Source organism: Ctenocephalides felis, unplaced genomic scaffold (genome assembly GCF_003426905.1).
Source record: "Ctenocephalides felis isolate EL2017-DRISC unplaced genomic scaffold, ASM342690v1 CF-g0.4_SCAFFOLD_00845, whole genome shotgun sequence".
Classification (NCBI taxonomy): domain Eukaryota; kingdom Metazoa; phylum Arthropoda; class Insecta; order Siphonaptera; family Pulicidae; genus Ctenocephalides; species Ctenocephalides felis.
Genome location: NW_020536999.1, coordinates 23,572,053 through 23,585,386, shown reverse-complemented (window position 1 = coordinate 23,585,386; position 13,334 = coordinate 23,572,053). Strand labels below are relative to the sequence as shown.

The 13,334-nt window shown below is 27.9% G+C and overlaps 2 protein-coding genes across 5 annotated transcripts in view; one reads left to right on the top strand and one right to left on the bottom strand.

Moving 5' to 3' along the window:
• The window catches only part of LOC113371669 (Krueppel-like factor luna), a 531,563-nt gene that overhangs the window by 449,667 nt on the left and 68,562 nt on the right, over positions 1–13,334 (top strand). The gene's annotated exons all lie outside the window — the stretch shown is intronic.
• Positions 9,838–10,338, bottom strand: LOC113371736. The gene is made up of 2 exons (XM_026612352.1): positions 10,192–10,338; positions 9,838–10,082 (listed from the first exon to the last, which is right to left on the bottom strand). Exons 1-2 carry the CDS (start codon positions 10,336–10,338, stop codon positions 9,939–9,941), a joined length of 291 nt encoding a protein of 96 aa, XP_026468137.1. The 3' UTR covers positions 9,838–9,938.

The window sequence follows — 13,334 nt, the reverse complement described above, 5'->3', positions numbered from 1 at the left end:
TTATACTGATTGCCTAAATATTAGCACTTATATTAGATCTATAAAATACGTATGATAAAATTTACATTATGTATAATATTGTTTCAAAATTATTTAAAACAATTGTTCTCCTTAATCAATGACTCATTTTTATTGATTATTGATTTCTTTTTTTTTCAAATTTATTTTACGGTACGGGAAGTTCCAGCAATTTGCCAAGCTTAAGGCCATGCACCACTAATTTATAATAAAATACGATAAGAGGTAATATACATGTAATATTTTGTATAATTTTACATACCCACGATTAACTTATTAGTGATTTTTAATATTGAGTAAACAGAGATGTTCATTAACAAGGATCTTAATTAATTTATTTATTTATATAAGTATAAAATATATAATTCTTCTTTGTAATGCTCATTTAATGTTTTCTGTAAAGTAATGTATTAAAGACGGTTTGTATTACTTGGAAGAAAAAAATATATACACCAGCTCTCTCACAAAATTTATAGAGAAAAAATCGATCTAAGACATTTCTTGGAAATGCGAATCTAAACGTTTAGCAAGATATCGGTTGCTAAGACTTGAAAAAAAATTAAGATACTGGTTATACAAAAAATATTCTACTATAAGAAAAATTTATATAAATTACAAATTCATGTTTTATAAAGTCCATTAGTTACTTCCACATGAAAAAATTGTGTAATGTATCAAATGATAAATTAATTATTGATCGCTCAGGTTATATGGCTTTATCCCAGGATTTATATCCGATTATATTCGCGTATATCTTCAAATCCGAGTTATGTCTTTCGAATCTGTCACCATATGTGCTTAAGTAATGTAAAAGCACTTTCTTAGAAAATTCGGCAAACGCATTTGTCATGTGTAATGATACGTCAATCATTTTACATTGAAGAATAATATAAATATACAAGACAGCATTCAATCAATCACCATGTAAAAAATTTTATGATGGTGCAATATTTTAAAGTAATAGAGGATTTGATGTTGTATTTGTTCGTAATTTTCATTATGTTCAAGTCCATTTGTAGAAGTTTGTTAAAATGAAAATAAGTAATATAACGCCTGAAATTTAATATGGTTGTATCAACTTTCAGACGGTCGATGAAACTACACAGAATAAATGTAATTTTGTCATTTGTCAGATATTGACAAACTGTACCAGAAATTAAAATTTCGCAGATATAATAAAATATGGATTTTAGTGCTTTTGCAATTCTTTGTTTTATAACAAACACTTTGTTATCTATATAAAAGGATTATCATAAAGTTAGATGTCATTTTAGCATGAAGTTAGTTGTCGAAAATTATAATTTCAACATATAATTTTAACACTTGAATAATGTGAAATAATCATCCTATTTTCCACACCCCAATGAACATTTTATAGTATCTTAAAATGCAACTTTTTAGAATCTTTCGTCTATTTATTAAGAGTAATGACTATTGCAAGGATGCAGTTCCAACTTTGCGCAATATGTACTTTGTGAACTAAAGTGTATACATAAAGTGGATAATAAAAATTCTGTAATTTTTCCAACTTAATCTAGTACACAGTGTTCAATTTTTTTAGATTAATCATTCTATATTATCTCCTCGAACGATTAATACTTGTTTTTGCAGATATTTAAATGGATGTTGAAATTAACTTCGTGTTATATTTTGGAATAAAGTATCAGTTTCCTAATTTTCCAAGACAACGATCTTGTTTATCATTAATTTTGTAGTCAAGAATTGAAATTAATCGCCCGAACAAACTGAGGGGGATATATATACTATATTTATATAAGTATATATATATATATATATATATATATATATATATATATATATATATATATATATATATATATTAGGGTGGTTCTTAATATGAACATTTTCGAATTTCCAAATTATTGACATTAACTGTGATGAAAAAAATTAGGAAAAAATAATATCTCTCGTTCTTTGGAAATTATGAGCTTTTAGGTGCAACTTAGAGCTTTGATGAAATTATGACAATTTTTCAGTTATTGCGCTTAATTTTCATTAATTTTGTTCATTTAAACTTTAGAACCGTAACTTCGAATAATCTTTCTAGGACACAGTCAAAAACACTCCAAGTTTTTAAGAATTACGACCACATTTCTTCAAATTAACTAACAGAATACTATATATGTACTTCAAATACTAAGAATTCTGTGAGTTTTTAATTTGTTTTATTTTCAAGCATTTAAGTTTTTAGAATTTTCTACATTAATTAAACTTATTAAATTAAATATTATTCTATTTAGCAAAATAAAAATGTTATATACTATATGATGCCAATAAAAAAGCGAATTAACTGAGAACATTTTCATACAACTTGAGCCAGATTGAAGAACTAATTATTTTTCTTTGATTGGAGGCTCTTACAATATTTAATAATTATTTTAAATAATATTATTTATTCAATTTAGTATATATTTTATTATAAATTTATTTTTTTATTATTATTGGTATTTATTTTGAGAAACACTTACCCCGGGGACATATAAATAAATTCGAAGAAAACTCAATTCACTTTCACGTAGTCGTGTCATTAAACGCACATTATGCCGAAAAGGGCTTTAATATCGTGCACATGTGTAGTAATATACACAAATGGATAAATGTACATATAAGTATATACATATATGTATATATATACATGTATGTATATATAAATCTGTTTTCATCCCCAAGTCTACAAATGTTATCATACATTCGGTGAAACGTAAAATTAAGTTGCGGCTCCGAATGCGATTTTAAATAGGTACGAATTGTGAAAAATCGTACTTTATATGAGGTTCAGTAGGTGATTTTTGATTGTGGTAAAAATTATTGGTGCATTTTTGTAATTCAGCAATAATTTATGCCTTGTAATTGAAAATTTGGTGAAAATTTTTATGTTACCTGTCAAAAATTACGCACCTGCCTAATCCTGTTTACTGATGGTACTTTATTTAAGAATTAGTAGGTGATTTAAAATTACGAGTGATTTTTGACAATTCAGCAATAATTTATTCCATGTAATTTGGTGGCTTATAGTATAATAATTTATTCCATGAATTTATGGTAGATCAATTTCATATCACCTATCCAAAATTGACTCACCTGCACAATTCTGTTTACTGCCTTGGCATGTCGGAGAGTAGCTATGCCAATATTATGAACAACATTTTACATATCCGATGAAAACAAAAAAATATTTTAATATCATTTAAGATTCTATTGAAGAACGCCTGTTACGACTTACCCCTGTTACAATAAGCTTCTAGCTTCCCTATTTTAGCTCAATATTTTATTTCTATTAAACAAACAATACAAAAATTGATGGAGATACAATAAATAATTGCATAAATGCTCTATTAAATTGATGCATTTAAATATTAATTATTTATAATGAAAATTGGTGAGCGCATGGAGATCAAACATCTATTTCAATTATTTAGTTGAATGTTGAAGTAAACCGAGTTAATAAAAGCGACATTATACACAATTTAGTTTTATACAAATTTGTCAAATGTTCTAGTAATACTAGACGAATAATCCGAATATTCAAAATATATGGTAAATAAATATATAACTCCACTTGCTCTACTTCCTCTAATTATGTTCATGATTATGAGTGGCAATTCAGGATTTTTTTGACATATTCAAATAAGAAAGCAAGCTTACACTTACATTTTAAGAAAGAACTTTCTCATTACATCCAATATTATCAGTCGTCCAATCCTCCTGTTTTGGATAAAACCCCCACGGCACCCTTTCGCACATTGTTTCATGTTCCAACTACCTCCAATAATCTTGATTGCAAAATGCAATTATCCAGGATTAAAGTTTCGCAAAATGGCTCCAAAGTCCGCAAGTGTTTCCCAGTTTGAGGAAATTATTGAGAGGCAATAATAGACCTTTTTACAAATTTATAGAATAAAATTAGAACTATTTACTGATTTTATTTTATTGACCATGGAAATAGATATAAGACTTAAGATTTTTTTGTTATTGTATGTCTTACAAAAAATGGTTACCAATGGGTAAACTCTATTTTGGTCTTAACATTCCATATTGTAATTGTAATTGTAATTACTAATTTTTTTTCTTATTTTAAAAACAGCTCGTAATTGCATCTTGAGAAATAAAATGAAAAAATGTATGTTTCATACTTCTTGAAATCTTTGCTAAAGAAACTTGGCATATTTGATAAATCTGAACAAAATTAAATAATGTACTAAATATAATTTTACATACTCTAAAATTACAATCTAACTTATATTAGCATCTTTGACTTCGCCAACCCACTTCAATGGTGCTTATTTTTAGAATGTATGCATTGTTTAATATATAGGTTGTCCCAGAACTCAACGTCAAGCCGAAAGGGGTGATAGTATTAAATTGTCCTGAAAAAAATAAAGAAAAAATTATCTCACGTTGTTTGGTAATTATGAGCTTTTAAGTGCGATCTAGAGCTTCGGTGAAATTGTTACTATTTTTTGGTTATTGCTGTTAATTTTTACTACTTTTGTTCATTTAATCTTTGGAGCCGTAACCGTGAATAACATTTCTAGGTCCGTAGTTGAAAATAATTACACATTTTACCCAAGTTTTTTTAAGAATTATGACTTTTTCTTAAACTATTGATTTAAATTTTTTGTAAATGGGTCGACTTTGAGAGTTTCTCGTTTAAAAGAAATGCATACTTAAGTGTATTCGTAAATTTCATCAAAGTTAGCGCATTTAATAAAGATTGTAAAATGATTCAATACATGATAGTTTTATAATGAAAAATTCGAATAGAAAAAATAAAAACCTAATAATAACATGGTTTTTGCTAGTACATTTCATTCACATTCAATAAACAAGTACATTAAACATTCTGAGCGTAATGCACTAGAAAAATCGTGTATTATATACGTTTTTTTTTTTACTCGATTTTTTTAAACTATCAAGTATATTATCATTCAACTATACAACTAAATATCAACACACACATTTTTTTAAAGGAGTGTTTTCTCAAAGTTAACTAATTTTGTAATTTTTTTCATGATAGTCGTGATCAATACCATCACCGTGTTTTTACTCGACGTTGAGTTCTGGGTCACCCCATTTGTACAAAATTTTGTAATCTTAAATATTTTTTGATATCTTAATCTGCAACAAATCGATATACCAGAAAATGAAAATAAAAATTAGAAAATCAAGTTGAAACCGCCAGCTTGTTTGATTCTTAGAAATTTGTTTACAACTTTTTGCTTAACTTTTGTTAGTTGCATTTAGTTAGTTAGTTAATAACCTTTAAATTATTTGTTCAAAATTTTGTTTACTGTTTATTCAGAGAATTTGTAAAAAAGTGTATAAATGTTTAATTCTCAGTTTTATTATCATTTTATTATCTCCAGTTTTTGAGAATTTGTGGTATAGCCGTAGGAAATGAGGGAAAAGGGATGAAATGATGCTCATCGGAAAATTGAACATTCCGTGTTATTAAATTAGCGTCTCACTACTATTTCCGCCTCGAGGACCATAAATGTGAGGAGCCCCCGAGATGGGGGGCTCGGAAACACTCCTCAGGAAGAATGTGTTTAATAAAGTTCCGCGATACGCCGACAGACGGCGGGATGCGGCAAATTTAAACGTACATTGATTCGATTATTACTTCGACAAAAGTTCTACGGGAAAATGTAATAGACAAGCTTACATATATGGATACATATCTATACACAGATATACATCCATAGGAAAACGGTAAATAGAAATAGCGTACACCCTGGATAATATTTTCTCTAATAGTTTTTTTGTAATAAAGTGTTTTTGACGGTAGATACCATAGTCCTGTAGATCATACTAAAATATTACTGCCCTACAACATATAGTTTAATATTAAAAATTCATCAAAGTTTGAGAAAATATTGTAGTCATTTGCGTCAAAAGTTCCTTTTGTAATGTGAAGAGTCACACATTATCAATTCGTTAAATTTTAAAATAATAAGCTACAATTTTGGGACATACAAGCACGTGTCTGTGCATATTGCATTCAAAACCGTTCAAAATTTTATCTGAATATCTAAATTTTAATTTCGATTGATTAAGTCAATTCTTACGCATTCGGGAAGTTTATGCAACTTGCCTTAAGGCTAAGTGCCACTTTCAACTAGTTTTTTATATATATTGTTACTTCAAAATTGATTATACAGTACAAACATTTATCAGATTTTTGCGTAATGACGGGGGTTATTTGATTGGCGTTGTTTTAGAATATATCTGGAAAAAATATAAGGTTGTAAATTTGATAATAAAAAAAAGTTTATCAAAATTCGTTGGAAATGTTTCAAGCTATTCACTTATTCAATTGTTCACCATATATAAATTGCAAACCCTGCATATTGGTTAATCGACATAATTTTTCATCTATTTATGATGAATACACATTATTCTTGGTAAATTTTTACAAACTTCAACAGTCAACAATTTTTTCTTCATACATGTTTTTATATATGTATATATTATGTCAAATAAAAATTATTTATATATTTATTTTTTGTTACAGGTTAGTTCAAATATCAACATGGTTAGAATGATATTTTGCCTGCAATATAGTAAGTAATAATTTTAATAATCTATAATCATATATTAGTTGAATTTGAAGATCGGACGGTTACATCAATAAATAATTGTATGAATGGTTTAGAATTTTTTTTGAAATCTATACGTTTCGGTTAACATACTACCCTTCATTCAGTGGAATGATTTACAATAATTTTAAAAAAATATATTTATATTACAATTAATGAAAATACTGTTATATAAGGAAAAGAAATTTTTTAATTAATTTTTATAATTATATTTCACTAAATGGAGACCAAGATGTCAATCAAAACTCGGATGGGTTAATTAATTATTTACATCTTCATTGTTATTGTTGTATATATATATATATATATATATATATATATATATATATATATATATATATAATTATATGATAATATAATGTACTAGTTAAGATTAAAGATCAGACGTTACATCAATAAAAATTGTATGAACATTTTAGAAATTTATTTGAAATTTCAAATAAATTTCTAAAATGTTCATACAATTTTTATTGATGTAACGTCTGATCTTTAATCTTAACTAGTACATTATATTATCATATATATATATATATATATATATATATATATATATATTTATATATATATATATATATACAACAATAACAATGAAGATGTAAATAATTTACATCTATTTACTATTTACACTATACAAATATAGTAATTCTTGGTTCGGCGATGTTCTCAGATTATTTTGTTCGGATTCAATTATAATTTTACGGCATATAGAGCAGTATATATCAGCAAGTATTATGGCTATTTAATATTGTTTTCATTAACTTAAAAATAAATATCTCTTTATTATTAGATGCCCGGTTAAATAGATGCCATAATTATAAGTTTTAAGGCCTTAATTGAGCTGTGTTGATTTAAGGTTAAATTTTGACAATATTTTATAACCCAATGCAATTTTAAAGTACCAAATTTCTACAGGGCATTATTATATTAGCAGTAGTTAACTTAGTTTTAAATAAATTTTCTAAAAAAAATGAGCTAGTATCAAGCGTATAGTTGAAAAGTTACATAAAATAACAAATACCAGTTCACAATTAGTTTTCTATTTTCAAATGCAATTTTGAAGTACACCAAGTTGTTGTAGGGCTTTATCATGTTAGTACATATTATAGAGCATTCAATCTTATAAAAAATTGTCAAATACCTTATTAATTTTAAGCAGGCCATTCAAAAGTTACAGATATGATATAATAAATAAATACACAAATCAGTAATCATCCCCAAAATTACCGTACTTTGAATATCACAGCTGTCCAATACAGCTCATTATACAAATTTCTTTTCACAAAGGGTTGTTACTATACCTTTGGCTATAGTTTGAAGGTAAAAACAAAAGAAAGGCATTATAAATAAAACTAATTATGCGCAGACTGTGTCATTTCAATAATCTCGAGAACCTCTTAACGTTTCGAGCTGCGAACGGAGCACCGTAATCTGTGCAATAACGATCGCCTTTCTTATTAAAAAGCATAGAAAGACGGGAATACTCTAGAATAAGGTCCACATTGGGTAAAGGTCGTATGAGGAATAGTAGCACACATACATGGACATACGGACTTTATACTGTTTGGCATTTATGTTGATCAGAAAACCTCAAGAAGAAATAAAAATAAAAATAAAAAATAGTTTGATATCAAACTAGTTATAATAGTTATTTCACATTAAATCAAATTTATAAATCAAGGCGTGAATCTTAATTTTTGGTTTAAGCTAAAGTATGTACTTTATAATAAGCAACTTCTCTCAATATGTATGTTACTATTTCCAAATCTGTTTTCCCCCCGAATCCTTTGCCATCACTGGATTTTCCACGACGTAAGGTAATTACCTTAAACGTTCACGACAGGTAAAACGCTAGAGACGCTAACTAAAACCCAGTGACTACTACTACTACTGCATTAAAATCTCTACCTCTTTTGATTTTAATGCTCAAAAGACTTTATCCAGAAGGTAAAATACAGCTACGGCGTATTTTCTTTGTTTTTGATTGAATTTCGTAAAATTGGTAATAAAATTATGATTTATAAAGAATAAATACACAGGTATAATCAGTAGTAAACAGAAATTAATTTTATATTTCGTTTCTAAATAGAATGACATTTTCTTTTATAAGTGATATACTATTTTTGCTCACTATCCTGAATCGATTTTGAAAATTCAAAAACCCTTTGAAAGATATTGGATGGATATTGTGCTGATTAGTTTTTGGTATAGATCGTCCAGGCCGTTTTTCACAATTGGCAGTGTAATGCTAATGCTGTAAACTACGATTTTTTGAAACTTTTCTTGACGATAGAAATCTTGGTCTTACAGAGCATACTAAAATATTACAGCCTTACGACAAGTCGTTTAATTTTAAAATTTCATCATATTTTGGAAAAATTGGCAGCGTTTTTCTGAAGTGCTGAGTTTGAACACAAAATTAAACATTTCATCGTCATTTTTTTTTTCAAAAACGGCTGAACCGATTTCAAAAACTAATAACCACTCGATGAAACTTGATTAGTACTCGCATTGGTTAGTTTTTTGTTATGATCGACTGAGCCATGGAAATATAGTATATAGTATGGAAATCGTGCTAATTAGTTTTTGACAAAGATCGACTAAGCAGTTTCTTCGTAATTGATTGATTACAAGAAAAAAAATCGACGAATTTCATGAAACTTTATATGACGATATTGTACCTGGTCTCAACAAGCACAATAAAGTATTGTAGTCCTACGAAAAGTAATTTGATTATGAAAATTAATTCTTATTTGGATTATTCGGCTACCTTAAGAAAATACTTAATTAGGTGTATGTATTAGGCATCTGTTTGTTTCTCAATAATGTCTAATAAAAAAATGTACAAAGTTAAATAATTTGCAAAAGTTTATCACATTATGATTCTCACATAATGATGCAACTCGGTATACTTACAAATTACTCATAAATTAATATACTGATTTCTTATTGATTAAGTCGATTTCTTACACTTGTCTTGTTCATGCAACTTGCCACTAGGCAAAATGCCACTTACAACTAGTTGGATTAATATTTACCTGTTATTTCCAATATCATAAGAGGCACTAAAATCGACTAGTGTTTTACCAAATAATAAGATCAATATATTTTAAAGTCATTTAAAAACTTTTCTAATAACTTTTATTTTTAAAAAAATAAATCACATATATATTTTATAAAACCACACAAATTGCGTGGGTATGTGTGTGTGAAGCATCATGAATTAATTATTAATACTTCCTCGAATTAAATATGGAGTGTGAACAATAAGAAGAAGTGTGATAAGAAATTATGACTCGATTTCTATTGGCGTCCAATTTTGTCAACTTGTCCTTGCAAGTTGTTGATCACTTCTGATGGGACTTGGTCGCCCAAAATTTCGAACAAGTTGATACGTTGGTTTCCGGGAATCTGCTCATAGGCTGCCAATTCGATGCCTTCTTGAACCTGGAGATAGTAAATAGTTACCACGAAAATCCTTTTAGTCTATGTATCTTGAACGGTGGGAAGTAAAACACCATTGTACTCGTATTTTATCTATTATGTTAAAACTCACGTTTTGTATTTGGGCATCCTTGGGTATCAAGAAAGTGCTTTGTGCCTGTCTGATGGCCTCATTTGAATAAACGGCGCCGTCCTTTTGTTGGGGATAAGCCGCGGCGTACGCCAATGCGCAGAAAAACACGACGAACATGCACTTCATTCTGAAAAAATAAAGAAAATCATTGAAAATATGTTAGTAAATAAACAAATAGATGTTTTATCAATTTATTTTTCAATAAAAATATTTTCATTAATACACCTGTCCTAAAATGGACAACGAATAAAACTGTAGGATTATATAAGACTTTGCAAATACAAAATCCTCTGACCTAATTTTTTTAAGTCGTCTTGAGCTTTTTCAATTTCAATCAAAATTCAGCCAAATACGTTCATTGCCAGAGTGAGATGAAAAATAATATGATTACTATAATATTTTTTACGAAATAGTTTGTGGTATGAAAATGAAAATTTAGGATCACAAGTATTTTTATATACGCATTTTCTTCTGAATTATTAACAAGTTGTACGCTTTATTTTGTCAAATATAATATTTATGCAATTGTATTCAAATAATTATTGTATAATATCGTCTAATATCTTAATAATCTATATCAACTCAGTTCTTGTCTAATAACTTAATTAAACAATATCAAAAATGCGGTTGATAGTCATCAATTATATAATTAAAATAATTATTTATCCGAACGTGTTTGGGTCTGAAGTAGTAATTAATTGTTTAGTTGCATGTTGTTGAATTTATTCGTTTGTTTAAGTTTAGTAAATAAATATGATATAAAAATTATATTGCCATAAATAAAATATTAGTAGCATTAAGGTGACCATATTTTTTTCAAGTCAAAACCGGAACGGTAAGACAGTCAAGGAGTTTATAATTGTTGTTAATTGGCGTAAAATTGAAAATAAAAGTTCAAAATTATGAATGTGAGAGGCTAAATTAATCCGACTTTTTCATATAAGCGTACTAGTTATACATAACACTTTCAGATATTTGATGTGTAGTTGTAATTTTAGTATCAAGTAAGAGCGAAGATATTCAATTTAAACCTATACTTTTCGAAATCCGGGACAAATATTGCTTTAAGAAAAACCCGGGACTCAAGGTGTAAATCCGGGACGGTCCCAACTAAATTGAGGCATATGGTCACCTTTTTACTACTCCAAAAATTATTTCGGGTACTGACAGAAATCAAAGTTGTAATTATTATCTTTAAATAGTTGAAGATAATTTAATTTTGTAAATTTGTTTTTTTCTAATTTAATTTCTAAATTTGTTGATTTTGTGCGTTACTCTAGGTTGTAAGATACATAGGGGTACCGGTTAGAAACGGGACGTCAAAAAATGTATTAAAATCACTATAGACAATGCAGTATATTCTTAAAATAAATTTCAATATAGTACGACATTAATTAATTTCAAAGCAACTACAAAATTATGATTGAAAATATAAAATTTATCGAATCTGATCAGGTTGGCTTGCAACTCGTTCATGCATTTATTCATAACAGTTCTTGTATGTTCCAAATTATTCGTTCAATATTGATCGAATATATGGCAATTTGGTACAAAAACTAATGATCTTTAATATTTCCCAACATTACTACACTGAACAACTCGGTTTACTTTAAAATCGTTTTTTAAAACAGATATTTAGTTGTTCACTGAGCGGCCAATCTAGATTTAACAAAAGCATTGCGCCAAATAGAGTTACACATAGGTTGCAAAGAAATAGTGGGGAAAATATTAAAACTCTTAATATTTATAATATAAAAATAATTGTTATTGAGTTTCATCATAAGACGTGTAGCAAATATTAAATGTTGAAACAACTCGTCTCGTGTTGATTTTAATAGGATGCAAAATGTCTTAGGGTATCAGTACTCATGATGAATGTGAATTTGCCAATATATGTATATGTGTATCTGTATATGTATATATATATATATATATATATATATATATATATATATATATATGATTATAATTGTAGTATCATCTCCCACAAGAGAGAGTTTTAGCATCAACTTTCCAATGTGTTCTCATTCGTCTGTTTGCCGCTCTTCACTTTTATGTAATGACGATAATAACTGACGATAACGATTGTGAACTTTACGATACTAACTCTCTAATAACACATCAAACTATATCCGTAATAACTCTGGATAAATATCAGATAGATTGATAATATCTGCAGTACGCAATTGGAGGAGGTAGAAAAAATAGGCAGAGATAAATGATAAATGAATTTCAGACGAAATTTTGTTCATTTATGCAAGGAAGGAATTTGTCTGGTTAATAAAATAAATATAGTATTTTTGGTACCTCGACGATACATTTTATTTTTCCTGGTGCATGGTCTCCGAATCGATTATAAATCTGTCTATTCATCCATCTGCTATAGAAATCTCTTTCTTAAAGGAAGACTCATAATAATAACAAGTCGCAAACTTTCACTTTGCTTCGCTAACAATAAATAAGACGTCGTCGTTGTCGTAAAATCTACAACAATAGGTTTCTGAGAGACGACAATGCCTTAGAAACTATTCTTTGAAACGTTATGTGTTAGAAACAGAACTTTAGATTAAATATTTTATCTTATAGGTAATAATATTGCCTCTGACGCAAGTTATAATATATTGATACATAATTGCTAACTTATTCGTAGTTATATCAACTATTTTATTTATTAATAATTTAATTACTTAAACCAAAACAAAGGGTTATTATCCTGCTTGTTGATAGTTTCCATTGCAATATTAATTCAATTAAAATATATAGTAAATTTATCCAAAATCAAAATGTCTATTATATCGGTTGTTCCATGGCGTAACGGTTAAGCGCACTACCTTGTGTGGACAGGGTCGTAAGTTTGTACCATCGCTTTGGATAACTTGATATCAATCAGTGATATCAATCAGTGATATCAATTTTTACCTAAAAATATAGGTCAAAAATATATTTCCAATTCGAAATAGCTCATTTCAGGCACTGCGGTGTGGAATGGCAATGGTAAATCTATCACACAGTTATATGAATCGAATTGGAGTTTAACTCACCCCAGACCTTCCTTTGATTTTATCATAATATCCTTTATACTTTAGACTAGCAATTGTAAATTTGATGGTTTAATGTTAATA